General features: G+C 41.7%; 1 protein-coding gene and 2 long non-coding RNA genes across 4 annotated transcripts in view; 2 read left to right on the plus strand and 1 right to left on the minus strand.

Moving 5' to 3' along the window:
* Positions 1-1,110: 1,110 nt before the first annotated feature.
* On the minus strand, positions 1,111-15,481 carry LOC119565416. Of its 2 annotated transcripts, XR_006289085.1 has the most exons (3): positions 15,365-15,481; positions 13,559-13,637; positions 1,111-12,582 (listed from the first exon to the last, which is right to left on the minus strand). It is a non-coding gene; the product is annotated as an uncharacterized LOC119565416 (long non-coding RNA). The 2 variants fall into 2 exon arrangements; XR_005224067.1 differs by having other exon boundaries at positions 1,111-13,637.
* RAB18 (RAB18, member RAS oncogene family) overlaps positions 15,437-22,203 on the plus strand; it is a 28,578-nt gene continuing 21,811 nt past the window's right edge. The window contains exon 1 of the mRNA XM_007064279.4: positions 15,437-15,654. Within this exon, the coding sequence (XP_007064341.2) occupies positions 15,587-15,654 (68 nt within the window). The 5' untranslated portion in view covers positions 15,437-15,586. The remainder of the gene's footprint in view (positions 15,655-22,203) is intronic.
* LOC119565417 lies at positions 16,026-17,573 on the plus strand. The gene is made up of 2 exons (XR_005224068.2): positions 16,026-16,513; positions 17,439-17,573. It is a non-coding gene; the product is annotated as an uncharacterized LOC119565417 (long non-coding RNA).

Raw genomic sequence — 22,203 nt, forward strand, 5'->3', positions numbered from 1 at the left:
AAAATAAAGGTTATGTTTCAGTATTGTCAGATTAGTGTTTGTGCATCTGGAACATATTTCTGGATCTATAAATGCAGCTGGATCGTGATTCAGTGCCGGCTGAAGACAACAGGAGTCTCTCAATTGACTTCAGTGGGCTTTGGATCAGGCCTTTTAGAGCATTTTGTCTGGCACATCAGATACAGAAGTTCTAAATTAATAAGTGTCCAGCTAATTTCAGGGGTCTGTCTGGTGTCAGATATATTTTCTGGGATTTCTGATGGAGAAGGAGAAAAGTTGACATAAAAGGATTTTGCTTTTGTTGGAATATTGTGGGGCCTGAGGGGCAAAATCCTCAGCCACAAAAACAGGCTGCATGCATAGCCAGGCCACTACTAAAGGTCATAGGAAAGATTAGCACATGTGGCCTAGTCACTATAAGCTTGACCCTACAGAATGCTGAGTGCTCAGGCCGCGTGCATTTAACTTTAGGCATATGCTTAAAGGCTTCACTAGATCAGACCCCAAGTGCTCAACATTTTGCATGATCAAACCTTAAGTCCTCATTCAACATGGGGATTCTGCAGAGACCTGCAATAGAAATCTCAAGGGTATAGGGTACTCACTGTTGCTACATCTCCTATGCAGCTGGCTTGCCATTTTTAAATATCTTTGGGGCCTTTCATGTGCAGGCAGTGACCCAGTATTTGACCCAGAATGAAGAGCAGGAGCATTAAATGCTCTTAAGTTCTCCAAAAAAGAAGCCATTATTGAAATACACTCATTTTATCCTAATTACAATGTATTTCCTGCCAATACCTTAAAATACACCTTTATTCTTCCTGGTAAAAAAATCAGGGTCTTAACTTTAAAATAAGACTCTGGGAATGATACAATGTAAACATGTGCTGACACTAATTACAGTAATATTTATCTATAAAACAGATGGTAACGCTTTCCAAAATGTGTAAGTAATGATCAGAATGAATTCATTAGGATTTATATTTCTCTCATGTACTTGCATAGGTGTTGCCTTGGATGCTGCTACATGTGAAGGGCTCAATTTTGTTTTAAAAAAAAGTGATGAGGTTTTACCAAACAGATGGAAAACATTATTAACTACTGGTTTCCTTTCATGTCAAAAATGTTTTATCTAATCATCAACATAATTACACAGCCACATTGTAGTAAATCACACTGTATAAACATTTAGAATAGAGAAGACTATTAGAGTGAAATGCACAGTATTCCAGACTTGAAAACAAAGTAAATATGAATTGGACTCTGCTGAATAAGAAAATTCCAAAAATCAAGGACAGACAAAAACGTAATTGTACAGATTTGGCATCACTTTCTTCCATCTATATCCTCTTATTCTGTATGTTATTGTGTGTGCTTTCAGTTGCTTTTCCCCAACTCTTTGTGTGAATGTTCTATTAGTGACGGGCCATTCGCTTCCACGCTGTAGTTCATTTCAAAGTTTTGATACCTCCCGTTGCTCCTTTCATTTAATACTTTCTCACAGTAACATTCAGGAACACAGGAAGACACAAGACCAATCTAATGCAGGTCCTTCTGCTTTCTCTGTTGTTCACAAAGTCCTATGTTTCATATCCAGTGCATCGTATTTTATTGAAATAGGGCACAGAGTGAAATTGAAAGGATGGTAATCAGTAAATGTGTCTGATCAGCTGAGTTACATATCTTTGGGTTAGATGTTTATTCTGTGTCCATTATCCATTAAGGGCTCAATCCTTCAATCATGGCCTATAAGAGACAGCACACTAAAATGGATGGGGCAGTGCACCTGAATAAGAGTTACAGGACTGAGCCCTAAGTTCTGTTTCACTGCAAACTTTGAGGTTATAATTGACACAGCATATCCACCCATTTGTTTCTTAATTAGAAGCAAAACCATTGCTTTTTCAAATACCAGTCGAGATTTGCTTCTAGTAATATTTTGTAGCTTTCTTTATCCATTTTAATTTCTAACATGATTCACGTTATAATGTATATCTTAAAGGCAACCTCTAAAGATGCACCCAAACCTGTTTGTTTGTGCAAATGCTGGCTATTGAGCACACGTGTGTAAATGCAAATTTTGGAAAGGTGCTATAGCAGTACAAAACGTTTTTGTTTTTTTTTTGTATTGTTAGAAGTGTCATCCTGTAGGTGAAAGGTTACACTAAAGTCCCCTCTGCCTACTTTTGGTGGCTGGTAGAAGTTAAATATCTCACGGTCCTTTAAAGAAAAAAAAAAAGGGGGGTGGTGGAGGGAACTGCCTAAACCAGATGTCATGGTTGATGACAACATTCCTCCCCCTCCCCCCTTCAATAAAACAAGTTTCTAATATCCAACATTCTGCATGAAGTCTTGCTGAGTGCATAATGGCTTCCCTGTTTGTCTCGTCAATGCATGTCCGGTATCTCTGTAATTTAATGCTCTCTAAAGTACTTTGGGATACCTCCCACATGGAAGGTGCCATACAAAACTAAATTCTGCGCTAAAAATGGTATTTCCCAAAGGGTTCAGTGAGCCCATTCTTTCCATTTTTTGAAAGCTATGGAAGAGGAACGAGCTCTGACATTCTTGTATGAAAGCCACCAGGAAAGATGAATTTGTCTGTACAACTTCCAAAGGAAAGGTTCATAGATGGCCAGTGTTTGGAAGATCATTTGTTTACACATGCAAATATTCCTCCCTAGGAGAACATTAGAAGCTGTGAAATTTTCAGAACAGTGGCCTCCTGTTTAAAGGCACATGTTACACCCACATTTTTGTACCTACAATTCAGTAACAAGTATAGCTACTTATATGTACTCCCATGGTTCATCTTGTTTGTGGATAACTGCAAGTGCAAATTACTCCAACTGCAGTGACTAGATCTTTGGCTAACTGAAAATATACTCCATAACATTTAAACTCCAAGTTGCTGGGTCTGATTCAAAACTGCCTGCATTACTGCAGTTTTAGGTCAGTGAAAGTCCAGTGATTTCCATGGAATTCAACTGACATAAAACTGGAACACAGTGATGAATCAAGCCCCTTATTAGAGCTGATTGAAACACTGGAAAACAATTTCATGAACAATTGTGATGTCATTTCCATTTGAGGAGTCTGAAATGGTGCAATTTATCATTTTTTTTAAATTTTCAATTTTTTAAAATTATTTTTTCTCCTTTCTACCTGGTTTCTCTCTTTTTTTAAAAAAAGTCTTCTTTTTTTTTTTTTTAAATTTCCACTGCATGAAATAAAATGAATACTGTCCAGGGTATTGCTCCCTCCAGACATTTATTCCTTTTCTATTTGAACTTTTCAAAACTTGTCCAACTTAACTCTGCCCCTCTAACTTTGTAAATATTGGGGAAGTTTTGAAAAGCAACAGAATAGAAGAAGTAAATTGGTGAGGGGGGGAAAAAACCCACTAAACAGGAAAAAAAAAAAAGGGAACCTTTCCTTGCATCATTCACTCTGTTGCTTTAAGTGACAAAAAAGAAAAAATTGTAAAGAGAAATATTTTTAAAAGGTGATTTTCAAAAACTGAAATACATTTTTCACTTTTTAAAACTAAATGAAAATTTTCATTTACAAATTTCCCATAGGAAAAATATACTTAAAGCACGTTTTCTGGTGAAAAATCTTACTTTCATTAAAATTCTGTTTTTGATGGGAACATTTTTCTGTCAAAAATCTCAGCCATCTCTACCTACTCTATATTTCCCAGAGACCTTTTATTTATTTGAGACCCAGTGTTCCCACTGTTTTCATGATATATATCTTCCAACCACTGATGGCCTTAAATCATGACAACCATCCCTTTTGTCAAAGAGGGCTGGGGGAAACTCCCTCTGGACCTTATCAGAAACACTCCAGGTGTTGCAAGAAAGACACATTAGAGATGAGCAAGGCACAGCCTCCAGTTAGGGTTAGCACAGGCAAGCTTAGGGGTTCAGGAACAAAACCTAGATCTGTATATGACAGTGCAACCTGTAGCCACTAGACCAACACACCACCACTCTAGCTGCTTTAAAGGTGACCTGAAAAAACAAATCAAGCAAATAAAAGGGGGTTGTGTCTTCACCCTTCTACCCCTACCACCCACCCCCCCCGCCATGATGTGTAATGAAGACTTGGAAGGGTTGGGTTGTTTGGGTTTTTTTAGACTTTTTCTGCATGTCTGTCCTGTTTTTCCGGGAAGAGTCTCTGGACAACTGGAGAACTAGTAGTTTTATGACATCACACATACCACACTAGTGCATTACATAAGTATATGCAGAAACAAAGACAAAAAGGGAGTTTAAACAATGAATATCAAACTTGCTATAAATAGTGGAAGAAAGACTGTTTGTAAAGATTGGACTCTCCAGTCACGAAGTGCTTGATCCTACTTCTATTGACGCCAATGCTAAAACTCCCATTGACTTCTATGGGGCAGGATTAGGGCCTAATTAAGGGCTAAGAAATCTCCCAATTCAAAACTGTGTCCTCAAATACAGAAAATAAAAAACATGGAAAAGTTAGATTGAATATTCCTGATATTTCTAAGGTAAGAAATATATAGAAACATCTTCATCCCAACACTATTTTTAGACCTGTCAGGACTTTATATACATCATAGAGCAGGAAAAAAAGGGCATAAACCATGTTTTACCTTCGCAGGTTAGTGTAATTATAACCACATACATTTACATTGCCATATCATTCCAGAAGAGGATCACAGTTTAGATTTTTAACAGCAGTGTTCTTTTTGCATTTGCCTTTGTTATTCTTCCATAAGTCACAAAGAAAAAACAAAGATAGTATGCAATAGTTGTTATTTATGCAACAAGACGGGAAAAAATCTAACACAATATGGGAGTTGGGGCCCTGAACTCTGATAGCGGCCCCAAAGTATTACTGCAGTACAAACAATAGCTATAATTACTAGTACAGTAAAATAAGGTGGAAGGTCAGTAACTCTTACACCTTCTTTCAGTTACTTTTCCAGCTATCACCCTTATGTACAACTCATCGTATAAATTACACAAGCTTCCCTTCCCTTAGATTCAGTGGACCTACTTCTGATTTGTCTCTCACCAATTTTACAATGTTTCAGCATCATTAACTTCACTGACGTTGCTCCTGATTTACACCAGTGTGAGTTCATAATCAGGATGCCAAATTCAGAGGTGATGTGTAAATTACAGTATGTGAGTGTGAGTCTAAGGCAATCTAAGCTGATGTAACTTATATGCGGAGTGGGTGGAAGAAGGTGTAAGTTAAAGCAATTTAGACTCGCATCTCAGAATCTGATCCAGTGATTTGTGCTGCAAAGCAGAGCTTCTGAACTACCCAGGACGGCAGAGGCTGAAAGCACTGCAGTGGCAACGCACCCAGCCCCTGATGTGTATATGGGAGTGGACAGGTCTCACATTCCATTTCAGCTACCTCCTCCTCCATATTGTATTCAGCATGAAGTTTACGAGCAATAGGAGAAGGAACCTCCATCTTCTCTTAGCTGGAAGGAGACTTTTCAGGAGATGGGGCTCACAGCAAGGTTGGGAAGGAAGTAAATGGAGAGGCTTTTTCAGACAGTGTGTGTGTGTGTATATATATATATATATGTGTATATATACACACATACTAGTCCATTAACTTAATTCTGAGGCACATATATATCTCCCAAAGGGCAGTTAAAGGCTGGATCAATTCAATACATAGGAAACAAGTTATGGACATACCATGTTCTATTTTTCAGCAGACTGAAGTCTGAGTCCATGGACACTAAATTGTCATATTATTTTACCAGCACATATATACCCTTTGCTGTGCCAAAAGGCGATGTGCCAAACAGTAGGATTGCAGACATACAAAGGTATGGGATGGAGAAAAAAATGTTTTTAAGCAGAACATTGTTTACATAATGGCAGGTTGACCCAAAACTTGGCTTAGAAACTGTGAAATGTATAACACAGAGTAGAGATGGCTGCATTGTGATACTGCCAATGAGCCATCCACACACTGAGAAACAAGTATTAATAAAGACTTTGCAGAATTAGTGTGAAAAATCAGCGTTATTTTATTGGTTTTCAAGGAAGCATGCAATGAGATGATGATGAGGAATTCTAGCAGATAGAGAAAGTCCATCTGTCCATCCATCCAATGGATACTCAGGCGGAAGGATTATACAATTAAGACACAGATCTGATTCCTCTCAGCGTGGGAGCTGAGTATTATTGTCTTTAATTCAGTGCTTCAATCACACAGTCTTTCCACAGAGCACTTATTTTGCATGTTGGACCTGTTGAAACTTTGCATACCTTTTGCTTTGAGAAGAAAGTACTAAGTCCAAATGTTGTAGGTGCAATAAATCTTCACTGCGCTAGCACAAGATGAGAATTTTGATTATTTTGCATATTATTCATCCATTACTTAACTTTACAAGAATACAATTCATGTGCTGCTAAATTTTTCCTAGACATCTTTTGCTGCAACAGGAAAATTTTGAATTATTAGGACAATCTGTTATTTTAGGTTTTTGGAATATTGAATTATTGCTAAATCAAAACAATATTTAACTATATGGGGTGAAATTCTGACCCTACTGACTGCAAAAAAGACAGGATTTACTCATGGAATTCAAAGGAATGGAAAATCAGCAGCGCACAAGATTTATTAATACCTGTTTTAAAAATAATTCTGAATAATTCTTAGCAAGTGATCAAATTAAGAGTCTTTTGAACAGTGCTCTTGAACTAATAAGTCTTTAGAACCATCCTGTTCTTACTTGGATTGCATCAGTCTCCAATCACTGCTGAAAAACCAGACAATAAGGCTGAGGTGACATGTGCCCCAGAATTAATTTACAATTAAACTGGAAGATTATATCATCTCATGGATATGTGAACTTCATTATACCAACTCCAGTGATATCACAGTGAGCACTGTGATGTATGTGACATGTAGAAGAGGGGTCATCACTTCACAGAAGCTGCTGGTTAACTGTTTCGTGCACCCAGGTCAGTCAATTAGAGTGTATTCTGAGGATGTAACACTTACAACTCTATATCCTGTTTCCATAGCTTTGGTAGGTGGCATTTCTGAACTGGACTTAGCTCTTTCCTGCTTGCATAGATGAATTAATTTCTCTTATTAAATAATTTTTTTTCTAATTTTCCTCCAAACAAATAAGTACATTCCTTATCACTATGCATGGATTCTGCATTACAGATTCATACTCATATTCACGAATCATGACAGAACAGTGGACTGTGCACAAAAATTTTGTTCCTGTTGAAGTCACTGGAAGATTTTCTATTAGCTTCAATAGGAAGAATCTCAAGCACTGTGTAAGTAGATAGAGACTGAAAATAAGGAGCCCTATACTGGGAATGTTAGGTGCTGAAATTCCCTGATTTCTGGTTTGTAGACCCAGATGTTAAAAAAAAAAAAAAAAAAAAAACCAAAAAAAAAAAAAAATCCCATGAACAAGTTCAGGCATCTGTAATTCTACAAAAAAACCACTAAGTAATCCAGATCACCATGTGAAAAAATAAGAACTGAGTTTTTGTTCTAATATGGAGCATTCAACAGAAAGTATATATTATTATTCAGACACAAACACTGTACAGTTGTGTTTTATTTCTATATTGAGGTATTGTAAACCCAGAACCAATACTGCAACTAAAAAACTGGATTAGGGCCTTGTCTTGCTGACAGTGAAGTCAGCGATTTGTCCCATTGACCTCAATGGAAGCTGGATCAAGCTCGAAATCTGGAACCAGTATAACTCATGATGATCACTAATAACACAGTGGTGCTTTTTCATCTTTGACAGCCTCCAAATAAATGAACAACCGCAAAGCTGAAATTAAGTTAAAAAATAAGGTAATAGATTGCCGAGGGAAAATTCTGGAAACAAATTTGTTCAAATACAATAGGAATGAGTATTTATATATTGGCAAATCTCAGTAAAGCTATGTTGTATAACCCAAAAAGTTGATAAGGAAATGTTCTGCATGAGGAAGGCATCAGACTGTTAAAAGTTTAGAGACAGCAGGAAATGATTCATATCACAGTACTGTGGAATCTAGAATCACTTATATTGGTGAACATACTGTGCCTCACCAGCTCAGATTATCATGAAGAATAGTTTATGTTTAAATCATCTTGTTAAAACAATTGCTAATAGCTAAAGATACTTAAGAGTCCCCTAGAAATTAGGGATCAAACAAAGGCATGAAGATCTGCAAAAGTGCTTCCAAAGTTCAGTATGCTCTAAGCACTCTATGTACAAAAGCTCAAATGACAAATGAAAACCAGAGTCTTTTGAAGTCCATAACAAATACTTCATATTGACACATAATTGAAATACTCATCGAAAAGCTATCCAGACACAATGGATGGCATGTGATATGAACAGGAGAAGTTAAAAACAGAATACAAGACTCTGGGGACTATAGTGAAGACTATCCAAAGGCTAAATGACAAATCTAAAAAACTCTAACTGCATTCAAGTTACCAGATGCTTCATAAACAGACAATTGAGCAACGGAATCCAGAGAATCAAGGGGGAATACTACCAAGATGCAGGAAACCCAGTGGAAAAGTAATCTTTGCAAATTAACAAGACACAAAAAAGTACGTGTAACTATATATACTTATAACAGGGATGGAATAGGTAAAACAGAGAATAATCCTCTCAATGCCAGGAAAACTCAGTCACCTAATTCAAACTCCTGGTACAGAAGAAATGTCTTGGTTTATTTGTAAGCATTTTGGCTTACATGTTGTTATGAGAAGATGAAATTGCATATGTTGTTCTTGAAATTAGTACTGTGCATTGTATCACCACCAGGATTGTGACTGGGAATGTGAATGGGGGACAGGGAATGGATCACTTGATTACCTGTTCTGTTCATTCCCTGTAGGACACCTGACATTGGCCACGATCGGAAGACAGAATACTGGGGAAGATGGACCTTTGGTCTGACCCAGGATGGCTGTTCTTATCTCATGAGTTAAAGAGGGTCAAGCCTGGTCAGTATTTGAAGGAGCAGTTCACCAAGAAAACTCAAGGTGGCATAGGCAATATTATTCCCTACCTAATAGATGGTGCTTTTCTCTCTGGATCAGCTCTTCAGGACATAGACCTGTGGCCATACAGCACCTAAACACAGTAGGGTCCAATCCCGATGCAGGCCTCTGAACACTAAAGCAATAGAAATATTAAAAATAATAGTAAACCAATATCCCAGCATGGTGTGAAAAAGGATTGTTTAATTAGTAGGTATTTTACATCAAATAAAATGTAAAAACAAGGTTTTGAACATTAGTTGTGACTAAGGCTACATTTTAGTCACAGTATTTTTAGTAAAAGTAATGGACAGGTCACGGGCCATAAATAAAATAACAAAATAATTCCTGTCCATGACTTGTACTATACCCCTGACTAAATCTTGAGAGTGCCGCAGGTGCTTGTGGGGTGGGGACGGTGGGGGGGGAGGTTGTATTTTTCTTTGCTCCCTGTCCTAAATGGTACTGCAGTGTGCTGTTAAACAGCTGCTTTCCTCTACAGCGGGGATAGCTTCACAACAAGCAGTTGTTAAAAGGATTCCTAAGGAGTTTGCAAATCACTTTGGGATTAAAGGCATTATGTAACTGTGAGACACTATAATAATAACTACAACTATAATAGACTTCATTGTGAAGGGTGAACACTCCCACTTCCCATTGAAAGGGAGTTGCAGCTGCTAAGAATGCTCCAGCATAAGCCCCCAAAATAATAAAATATTATAAATGAAAAAGTAACATGATGAAACAGAAAACATAGATACTCAATAGCTATACAGAAGCAAATCTTTTCAAGACTCTTCGTTGCTGCAATTTTTATAGGGGAAGATGTAAGAAAGGATATACAATATGTGCTGTTATGCTGCCATGGCTACTTAGTGATGAAAGGGCATAGGAGAGAATTGAATAATGGCAGCTGACTTGGGCCAGCCTCAGCATCTAGTATTGGCCTTTTACATAATACACAGAAACTTGGGTTCCAATTCCCAGTCCTTGCTGTCTAAGCCTGGAAATATATGGATGCAGCATTATCTGCAACTACAGGAGAGAGAAGATATATAACTCAGGCTTCCTTGCTTACGCTACACCTTCCATCCAGCACCTGAACTTTAGGGGCACTGCATTCAGACTCTCAACCTGTCAGACACAGCACTGCCAGACAGATGGCCCATTCCCTCTTGTATCATGGGCCCTTGTCACTTCCTCACTTTCTCACATCCACATTCCTGTGCCAGAAAAGGATCTCTTCACTTGGTTGGTTGTATTCCTAACTTACCAGATGGCTTGTATGCTATGGCAGCCTTTGAACCATATTTTGCAGACACATATGGGGGCAAAGGCTCTTGTGAGGTGCTGCATTATCCTTATTAAGACATGAGACCAACTGGTAAATGAGGGTATTTGTTCTCAGGCCCATTGCTGACTTTCCTCCTTTTAAAAACCTCTAGTCCAGGGTCAATCTATTTTTTAAAAAAGTGGTCTATTTCTCTTCTTTCCCAGAACAATTGCTCTCTAAGAAATGACTTGATTTGGTTTGCTTGCAGACACATACCAGCCTAATCTGCACCCACAAGCAAGGGTTTCCTATAGTCAGAAAAATATTCTCCACCCACAAGCAAGAGTTTCCTATATTCAGAAAAATATCTCTTGCTCTACCATCACCATTATAAATCTGCAGGAAGTCTTGAGTTAGCCTTTCAGAAATGAATGCAGTGAGGTGGAGATAGTAAGCTTTGGAAACGTGTTAATAATTCTTTTTATAACTCATCAAAACCCATGCATATATACTCTATGTGAAATTGACTTGTCATCTTGGTGTGTTCTATGAATAGTTCCTTCTTTAACTTCTACTTTTTTATGGTGTTAGGTAAAATATTTCTAAGATTACTGTACTGGATAAAAATATACTTGCTATGAACAAAGAAATGTCATCACAACCCTAATTGTTTCAGTATGCTTACAAGGTGCACACCTCTGCCTTACTGACATTTGGCTACCGTTCAGAAGTAGCCACGTGTGTCATTGGTCCCTCTGTGATCTTTTACTGATTGTTGCCCCATCCTTTTCACTGTTGGTACTTTTGTTGTAATTAAAAATATAAAAGATATTTTGCTCCTTTTTAAGATGTAATGAATGCACAGCTGAAATTGATGCCTAAACAGAGGTACACTTGTGCATTGCTATGTTTATGCCTTTTTAATGATAGCTTTAGAGATATTTTTAAAAGTGTATTTAGTGCATCCAGTCAGTGTCAAAAGTCAATTCTTGCTTGAGCTGAAAGGTTATTGACACAATGCTGAAAAAGTGGCTTTGAGTTTTAAAATTACTGCTTGCACTTGTTGGGATTAAATGATTAATCCATTTATTTGAACAGAATTCAATAGAATGGAGAGTTGGTCAGCCTTTTACAAAATCTTCCAGCTGAGATAAAAAGTGTGGTGAGTCGCAAAATGAGCACTGAAGCCTAAAATTTAGTTAGTAAATTTGCCACATTTAACAGCACGCAACTAAACGTGAACACATGTAAGGTAATCAAATTCCTTTAGCACAAAACCAGGATAGTCTATAAATGATTAATATAGAGTACTTTTTTAATTATCTTAAAAATGGTTGATTTTCACTACCAGCAAGAACTGAGTTTTCCTGAAAAATGTTCAAAGTTATGATGTCACTATCAAAAGCAGCCTTAGCATTTTTGGGTAGGCCTGCAACACAATTTTTCCTGTTACCCACCTACCAAATAGCCAGTTCCTGTCCATCATTATCACAACAGTGTGTAATCCATCTCTTAAAAGTGTGTTGACTATTAGCAGTTTACTTTAATTGCTCAATGTTACATGCCTGGATCCTTAGTCCTCTGTGCTGGTCACGGAAACTCACTGAGCATGTGTAGGCTTGTGAATCTCTGCAGGAGAGGCAGTGCTCAGTCTGGCTGCTGACAGCAGGGAGAGAAACAGTATTATCATGAATCTCCTTCATAAAAATAGGTTGGAGCCTTCAAAGGAGAGGTCAGCCACAGCAGGCTCATTTTCATTATACTCAGGACTCCAGAAAAGGCCTCGGCCCCAGCTGGGCCTCCTGAACGTTCCTCCACTCCCTCCCGAGGGGCACGCCCCACAATTTGGGGAACTCTGCTTCAGAGGGTTTTGTGTGCAGCCCGGAGCAAATGCATAAATAATACCTAATCAATTGCTGGAACATCCTCTGAGGTAAGTTTTATTATCCCCACTTTACGGATGTAGCAATTAAAACAGAAAGGTTAAGTGATTTGGCAAAACTGTCAAAGGAGTCTGTCACACCCAGGACTAGAATGCAACAGCCCATTGTTGTTAATCCCATACTTTACATTGCATCTCACCTTACTGAGTCACCCATCCTTGTGGCTAGAAGTTTCATCTTCTGCTCAGCATAGGAGCTGGTCCAGCTGCAGACAGCTGGCTTAGAGTGCCTCACAGAGTGGTATCAGCATTAAATCAGTAGTGACCTAGATGGCACTTATCCATGCAGGCATCAATCAAGGAGTCCAGTGGCCCTGTTTTTCATAGATCAGCTCTAGGTAAAGGGGTGGAGAGGCTGTCACTGGCTTTCAGAAAAATAAGCAACAAACCTTCAATCCTGGTGATCAGTTTACTTTTTCAAAGATACCTTTGAAAGCAAAACCGCTAGAAACTTTCTTTTATTTAAATGGAAACTGAGATATAAGGTCTGATTCTGTGAGGTGCTAAGAGCCTTCAACAGGCCCGGACTAACCAATGTGCACTCAGTGCACTGGCATATGGTTCCCATCTCAGTGGAGCCCCCAACCACCGGAGGAAAAAAACACCCTCCCACACCCACACACAAAGCAACTCAGGACCACAAAGGGGATGTGACAGGGCACCACATCACAGGGGGAGTGTCACTCCTGAACAATGTGGAGAAAGCCAACAGGTCAGAGTGAAGAGCCAGGTCAGCCAGGAGCTGCTGTTGGATGAGGGCAGGGAGGGCTTGCTCTCTCACCCTCCGGGAGCTCCCACCCTCCAGAAGCAGGGAAGGGGGGAGGGCAACTGCCACAGTGCACAGGGCCCCAAAATTCTATGGATTTATATACATAATATAATAAAATAATATATAACATCTTCAACACATCTCAGAATATTATTATAAAGAGAGACAGCCATAGTAATCTATTTGCTCAGGTTTAAATAAGGGATGTGCCTGTAACATCTAATAGTAAGATAATGATTGTTTTTGTGCTCATACAGTACAGTCATTGGGAGTTAGGATCCCTGAGGGAATTACAGAACTTTAGGACTGAAAGGGACCTCAAGAGGTCTTTTAGCCCAGCCCTCTGTGCTGAGGTGAGAGACCAAGTAGACCTAGATCATCCCTGACAGGTATTCGTCTAACCTGTTCTTAAAAACCTCTAATTACAGGGATCCCACAACTTCCCTTAGAAGCCTATTCCAGTGCTTACCTATCCTTATAATTAGAACGTGTCCCCTAATGTCTAAGCTAAATCTCCCTTGCTGCAGATTAAACCCATTACTTCTTATCCCGATCAAGTGTCTCCCAGGGAAGGGCCTGTGTCATCAAGTGTGTCCAGAAGGGGGATGGGTCATGTTAACCTGAAAAAAAAGATATCTCAAAATATACAATATGCATGAGACAGGAGATGGGGGAAGTGAATGGAGAACATTGGGAAACCAATACATTTATTGATATACCTGTAACCAGCCCTGAAAAGCAGATACTGTATAGGCAAAGAGGTACAGTTGGTACAGAAAAGGTACTGGTACAATATTGTATCATGTCCATGTAACTTTTATATATGAGCTTGTATGCATTTATATTCATAGATTCCATGGCCAGATGGAACCACTGTGATCATCTAGTCTGACATTCTGTATAACACAGGCCATAGACCTTCCCCCAAATAATACTTAGAGCATCTCTTTTAGAAAACATCTGATATTGATTTAAAAATTGTCAGTGATGGAGAATCCACCACAATCCTTGGTAAATTGTTCCAGTTAACTACCTCGCTGTTAAAAAGGTACACCTTTTTTCCGGTCTGAATTTGTCTAGCTTTAACTTCCAGTCATTGGACCGTGTTATACCTTTCTCTGTTAGATTAAAGAGCCCATTGTTAAATATTTGTTCTCTATGTACATACTTATAGACTGCTACAAGTCACCCCTTAATGTTTTCTTTGTTAAACTAAATAGATGGAGCTAAATACTGTCTATCACTGTAAGGCAGGTTTTCTAATCCTTTAATCATTCTTGTGGCTCTTCTCTGAACCCTTTCCAATTTTTCAATATCCTTCTTGAACTGTGGACAACAAAATTGAATTCAGTATTCAGTATTCCAGCAGTGATTGCATCAATATTAATGTTTGTAAGGATAGGATGACCAAATGCTCCAATTATGTACTGGAATATTTCAGTTTTGAGGGGTAGCATGGGTGCCCCAGCTCTTTGGAAGAGGTTTCATTCTCCATTTCAACATGATTTGCTTGCTAATCTCCACTTGGTAGCCCTGAGAATATCCTCTTGGGAGACTTATCATCCACCCTTATCCCCAAATTTATCTAAGTAATCTGGGGAGGGGAGGGATCATTTAGATCTTATTTTAAATCAAGAAAATAATTTATTCTCAGTTTTCAGATGAAACCCTGAAGACAGGCAGGTATGGATGCCAATCCCTCCTCACTTTTAAAGGAATCATGGTGCTAAACTGCTTCTCAGCTGGACCCTGAAACTTCAGCCAGTACAGAATGGCTCTGTGAGAGCAGGATGGAAGGGGTCTGTCTATATATATATATATAAAAAAAGAAAAGGAGTACTTGTGGCACCTTAGAGACTAACCAATTTATTTGAGCATAAGCTTTCCTGAGCTACAGCTCACTTCAGCTATAGCGCACGAAAGTGTATGCTCAAATAAACTGGTTAGTCTCTAAGGTGCCACAAGTACTCCTTTTTTTTTTTTTTTTTTGCGAATACAGACTAACAGGGCTGTTACTCTGAAATCTATATATATATATGCACTTGCCCTCTTGGGTCTGAGTCAGGTGACTAGCCCAAGCTGCCACCCCCGTCATAACACCCATGCTGCAATTTTTGGCATGCTGGAGCGGAGCTAGCGCGAGTTTGTTTATGGCGGGGTGGGGAGGCTGATCCCCCAGCCACAGCGCAGCCATACCCCCCAGGCAGCACCCAGGCCAGGGGCAGAGGGGCAGCAGCCAATGGCCCCAGTCTGTGCGCGGGTGACGCAGCGCACGGGGCTGTTCGCTGAGGAGCTGAGCGGGGCGCGCAGACCCCGCCGCGCGGTCACAGCGAGTCGCCGAACGCACCTGTCTGTAAGCTGCAAGAGACGTTACCGTCAGCCTTCTCTGGCGCATGCGCCGCAAGGGAGGCTTCGGAAATTCGGACTCAGATTGGAGGCGGGTCAAAGCGCATGCGTAGAGGGGCTGCAACAGAAAACAAAAAGGGTTGAGGGCGCATGCGCAATCTCGAGCGGAGTAAACTAGGCTGCGCAAGGAGACGAGAGTTGGGGTCGGCAGGGCTCGCTCGGGATGGACGAGGACATACTGACCACGCTGAAGATCCTCATCATCGGCGAGAGCGGCGTCGGCAAGTCCAGGTGAGGCGCCAGCGCCAGTCTCCCGAGCGGGCTTGTCACGACTGGGCCCGGTGCCGTGCTGGCCACCCCCTCCCGAGGGGCCCGGCGAGGCCTCCGGGTGCGGGACTGCCGGTCTCGGGTTCCGTCTCGCCCCCCCTCCCCCCCCGGCCCTGTTGACAGCCTGCGCGGGGGGGCTCTAAGGTCCGGGCCCCTCCCCTCCGGCCCTGGTGACAGCCAGCGCCCCCCCCGCCCCCCAGGTCCGGACCGTCTCCCCTTCAGGTCCGGGCCCCTCCCTTGTTTACATTCAACGGGAAGATCCGGGCCCCTCCCCTCCGGCCCTGGCGACAGCCAGTGGCGCCCCCCCCGGCCCCCCAGGTACGGGCCCCGCCCCCCCAGCCCTGGTCACGTCCTGCCTCAGGTTTGGGACTCTACCCTCTGCCCCTCCTCATTTAGGTGCCTCCTGTGCCTTGTTTGGGACCTTCCTCCTTGTTCCTCCTCATAGTCAGGCTATCCTCCCTCCTGCTTATCCTTGAGGGACCCTCTTACCTACCTGTCTCCTCAGTTTCTGTTCAGAGGCAAGCTCCCTCTTCACTTCCCCACCCACGGTGCTTTAGGTGCAAGTTGTTAAATTTCTTCTGAACCAGTGCTTCCCAGTACCCGAGGATTATACTAGCATGAACCTTCTGGCAGTGAGTGAGTAGGGGTTCTTTAAACAGTCCCCTGACCTAGTTAAAACAGGGATTAAATAAAAATATCAAAACTGTCCTACTCAGACAGATCTGTTGCTTCCCCTCCATTTTACTATGCATGCGTCTTTCAAATGAGATCTGAAAAGAGGGTCCTGACCACACTGTGTCGAAAAGATGTATGTGCTGTACAGGTGAGGTTATCATAGTTAGGCTTGGCAGAATTTGATTTTTATTTTTTATCATTTTGGTGGATAATAGTGTTTTTATTGATTTTAATTTATTGTCACAGTTGTGGGAAATTATGTGGAGTTGGACAGTTGCGGGTGTCACAGTAATTACTTAATGACAGTTGACCTTGAGAGATACAATGTTCAAGCTTTAGAATATTCACTTATTGTGAACATTACAAGTCAAAATGTACAAAATCAATATCCTTAAATCAAAAGCAGTTCTGACGCATCATTTTTTCTTATTTTGCCTATCTGTAAATTTCTGCTATTATCAATTGAAATATTTTTTGGTTTCTGTTTGTTTTAAATTACTTTTTATTGACATTTACTAATAACAAATCTAATCATTCCAAGCCTAACTATATTACATTTAGAAATAAATGCTTTTAAAAACAATAACTTAATTCTGCTATCTTGCATCAGATAAAAAGGAAAAGTCTTGCCTTCTAATAGTTTCAACAAGGTGACAGCTAGTCACTACTTCTTTCTAATCCTCAATGTAAAGGATCTGTAAAGTTTTGCAATAATCCTATGATGACAGACATGACTTGAGCAAATTTCTTTTAGGTTAGGTAATGTCTTGTTCATGTGACTTTGTGAAAGTTTACACTTAGATAAATAACTCCCATGTCTTGTGGTTACCTATTATATGTATTTAATATCTCAAAACAGACGTTTAAAATCTCTTATTTCTATGTCATAAGGATTTTACTATTTTATATCCAAGAATAGTATTAAAGCCACTTAGCATTTAAAGTTCTCTTTATTTATTTGGAAGGTAAACTGCAACTTTGTGTCAAGTAGTGTTATTTTTTACACTAAAAACACTTCTTGTGCTCAGACAATTTAACCATTCCTTAATTAAGCTCTTTTTTTTTTTTTGTAGGTAAAAGAAGCAGTTAGGACTTGCAATACACACACACAACAGATAAAGTTGAGGAAGTACTGTAGTCATATTTCTGGCCATACCAACACTTTAAGTTCAAACTCTCTGTAAAATAAACTTGGCTTCTATATGTGACAGTATCACACTTCAGATGCCCTATATTTTGCTGCACTAGACAGTGAAATTCAATACAGGATGTCCATCATAGTTATCAGCTGTCTGCCACATTGTGACCAGAGTTTATAACCAACATGTAAAATCACTGATCAGTATCTTAAAAGGAACTTTTTAAGTGTAGTATTATGGTTAGTATGCCAAAATGAGAATCCTTGTACATAGACTTTAAGGCCAGAAGGCACTATCCTGATCGTCTGGTCTGACCACCTGAATATTACAGGCCACAGAACCTCACCCTGTATCAGAAACACAACCTCTGGCTGAATTATTGAAGTCCTCAAATCATGATTTAAAGCCTTCAAGTTACAGAGAATCCACCATTTACACTAGTTTAAGTCTGAAAGCGACCCATGCCCCATGTTGCAGAGGAAGGCAAAAAAATCCCAGGGTCTCTGTCAGTCTGATCCGGGGAAAATTCCCTTCCAACCCCAAATACGGGAATTAGTTAGACCCTGAGCATGTAGGCAAGACCCACCAGCCAGACACCTGGGAAAGAATTCTCTGTAATAACTTAGAGCCCTCCCCATGTAGTGTTCCATGACCAACCATTGGAGATATTTGCTGCTAGCAGTCACAGATTGGCTACTTGCCAGTGTAAGCAGTCTTATCATACTGGCCCCTCTGTAAACTTATCAAGCTCAGTCTTGAAGCCAATTAGGTTTTTTGCCCCCACTGTTTCCCTTGGAAAGCTGTTCCAGAACCATCACTCCTCTGATAGTTAGAAACCTTTGTCTAATTTTAAGCCTAAATTTGTTGATAGCCAGTTTATATCCATTTGTTTTTGTGTGCATGTTGGCACTTAAACACCAGGGAGGGAGAGGGGTTATTTAAGTTATCCCTCTGATGTATTTATAGAGAACAATCATATCTCCCTATAGCCTTCTTTTGGTTAGGCTAAACAAGCCAAGCTCTTTGAGTCTCCTCTCATCGATCATCCTAGTAGCCCTTCTCGTACCTGTTCCACTTTGAATTAATCTTTCTTAGGCCTTGTCTACACTACGAAATTAGGTTGAATTTATAGAAGTCAGTTTTGTAGAAAGCGTTTTTATACAGTCAATTGTGTGTGTGTCCACACAAATGCTGTAAGTGCATGTAGTCGGCGGAGTGCGTCCAACCGAGGCAACTGTCAGCTTCCAGAGCGTTGTACTGTAGGTAGCTATCCCACAGTTCCCGCAGTCTCTGCTGCCCATTTGAATTCTGGGTAGAAATCCCAATGCCTGACGGGGCTAAAACATTGTCGCGGGTGGTTCTGGGTACATATTGTCAGGTCCCCCTTTCCTTCCTCCCTCCCTCCGTGAAAGCAACCGCAGACAATCGTTTTGCACCTTTTTTCTTGGGTTATCCGTGCAGACGCCATAGCACAGCAAGCATGGAGCCTGCTCAGTTAACTGTCACCGGATGTCTCCTGGGTGCTGGCAGATGCGGTACTGCATTGCTACACGGCAGCAGCTTATTGCCTTTTGGCAGCAGACAGTGAAGTATGACTGGTAGCCGTCATTGGCATAGTCCAGGGTGCTCTTTTAACCGACCTCGATGCGGTCATGGGCGCCTGGGAAAACATGGGAGTGACTCAGCCAGGCCATTTCCCTTTTAAGTTTTGTCTCATGGCGATTCAGTCCCACTGGCAGTGTGCTGTCTTTTAATCAGCAGCCAGGAGAAGACTATGGCCAGCAGTCATACTGCACTGTCTTTTGCCGAGCACCCAGGAGATGACTATGGCTAGCGGTCGTACTGCACGGTCTGCTGCCAGCAAGATGTATAAAGATAGATGAAGTAGATTAAAACAAGAAATAGACCAGGTTTGTTTGGTATTCATTTTCTCCTACCTCCCTCCATGAAACGCATGGCCTGCTAAACCCAGTTTTATCTGTCCGCTATCCTTGAGGTTTTGAGTTCTATCCTTGAGGGGGCCATTCTGTTTCTCGCAAAACCACCCCCTTTGTTGATTTTAATTCCCATAAGCCAACCCTGTAAGCCATGTTGTCAGTCGCCCCTCCCTCCGTCAGAGCAATGGCAAACAATCGTTTTGCGCCCTTTCCCCTGGATTGCCCAAGCAGGAGCAGACGCCGTAGCACAGCAAGCATAGAGCCCGTTCAGCTCACCGCAGCAGTTATGACCATTGTAAACACCTCGCGCATTATCGTGCAGTGTATGCAGAACCAGCACCTGAAAAACCAGGCAAGGAGGCGACGGCAGTGCGGTGATGAGGACATGAACACACTTTTCTCTAAAACCGCGTTCCCCCGCAATTTGAAGATCATGGTGTTAATGGGGCAGGCTCATGCCGTGGAACGCCGATTCTGGGCCCGGGAAACAAGCACAGAGTGGTGGGACTGCATAGTGTTGCAGGTCTGGGATGATTCGCAGTGGCTGCGAAACTTTCGCATGCGTAAGGGCACTTTCATAGAACTTTGTGACTTGCTTTCCCCTGCCTTGAAGCACAAGAATAGCAAGATGAGAGCCGCCCTCACAGTTCACAAGCGAGTGGCAATAGACCTGTGGAAGCTTGCAACGCCAAACAGCTACCGGTCAGTCGGTAATCAGTTTGGAGTGGGCAAATCTACTGTGGGGGTTGCTGTGATGCAAGTAGCCAATGCAATCATTGAGCTGCTGCTACTATCAAAGGTAGTGACTCTGGGAAATGTGCAGGTCATACTAGATGGCTTTGCTGCAAAGGGATTCCCTAACTGTGGTGGGGCTATAGACGGAACGCATATCCCTATCTTGGGACTGGACCACCAGAGCAGCCAGTACATAAACTGCCAGGGGTACTTTTCAATGGTGCTGCAAACACTGTTGGATCACAAGGGACGTTTCACCAGCATCAACGTGGGATGGCTGGGAAAGGTACATAACGCTCGCATCTTCAAGAACTCTGGTCTGTTTAAGCGGCTGCAGGAAGGGATTTACTTCCCAGACCAGAAAATAACTGTTGGGGATGTTGAAATGCCTATAGTTATCCTTGGTGACCCAGCCCACCCCTTAATGCCATGGCTCATGAAGCCGTACGCAGGTACCCTAGACAGTAGTAAGGAGCTGTTCAACTATAGGCTGAGCAAGTGCAGAATGGTGGTAGAGTGTGCATTTGGACGTTTAAAGGGTTGCTGGCGCAGTTTACTGGCTCACTGAGACCTCAGCGAAACCAATATTCCCATTGTTATTGCTGCTTGCTGTGTGTTCCACAATCTCTGTGAGAGTAAGGGGGAGATGTTTATGGCGGGGTGGGAGGTTGATGGAAATTGCCTGGCAGCTGAATACGCGCAGCCAGACACCAGGGTGGTTAGAAGAGCACAGCAGGAAGCGTTGCGCATCAGAGAAGCTTTGAAAACCAGTTTCATGACTGGCCAGGGTACTGTGTGACACTTTTGTTTGTTTCTCCTTGATGAAATCCCGCCCCCTTGGTTGCCTCTAAATTTCCTGTAAGCCACCTGCCCTCCCCCCTTCGATCACAGCTTGCTTGCAAAGGAAATAGGTCACTATCGTTTTAAAAAATGTATTCTTTATTAATTATAAAAATAGGGAGATAACTCACAAGGTAGCCCAGGTGGGGTGTGGGAGGAGGGAAGGAAAAGGCCACTTTAAAACTTGTTGAATGCCAGCCTTCTGTTGCTTGGGCTGTCCACTGGGGTGGAGTGGTTGGGTGCCTGGAGCCTCCCACCCCGTGTTCTTGGGCATCTGGGTGATGAGGCTATGAAACTTGGGGAGGACGGAGGGCAGTTTGTGATCCTGCTTCCGTTCATGAACCTCCACGAGATGCCAGAGCATGTCTGTTTGATCCTGCAGTAGCCCCAGCGTTGCCTCATGCCTCCTCTGATCTTCCTGCCGCCACCTCTCCTCACGTTCGTTGGCCACTGTCCTGTACTCTGCTATTGTGTCACTCCACACAGCTCTGTCAGTGCCGGACGACTGCATGAGCTCAGAGAACATGTCATCGCATGTGTGTTTTTTTTCGCCGCCTTATCTGAGAGAGCCTTTGGGACAGAGGATGGAGGCTTGAAACATTTGCAGCTGCTGGAGGAAAAAAGGGAGTGAAGTATTTAAAAAGATACGTTTTACAGAACAATGGCTATACTCTTTCACGGTGAACAACACTATTCACATTACATAGCACATGTGATTTTGGTACAAGGTCGCATTTTGCATCTTATATTGAGTGCCTGCGGCTTTAGTGTTAGAGATCACACACACAGGGCCGGGCAGCAGAATTCGGCTTGCAGGCGGCCATGGTAAGCTATGGTCTTCTGGCTTCTGCAACCTTCATAACAGCAGTCCCCTCCTTTCCCATACCAAGCAAAGCCCATTGAGTTGGCCATTTAGTGCTGCAGTTTTCCTGTTAACGTGCAGCAGCAAAAACCAAACTAACCCCCTCTCCCCCCCCCCCATCCTATTCTCTGGGATGATTGCTTTTTCCCTCCCCCCACCACCTGGCTGGCATCAGGGAAGATCCCTGCTAGCCAAACATGAACAGCTCAGTGCCAAAGCGCCCGCCCATCCCCCCACCCCGCGTGGCTAACTTCAGGGAGGATTTCTTTTTAGCCAAAGGCAAATAGCCCAGTAGGAACGGGCACCTCTGAATGTCCCCTTAATT

This window comes from Chelonia mydas, chromosome 2 (assembly GCF_015237465.2).
Source record: "Chelonia mydas isolate rCheMyd1 chromosome 2, rCheMyd1.pri.v2, whole genome shotgun sequence".
NCBI classification, from domain to species: domain Eukaryota; kingdom Metazoa; phylum Chordata; order Testudines; family Cheloniidae; genus Chelonia; species Chelonia mydas.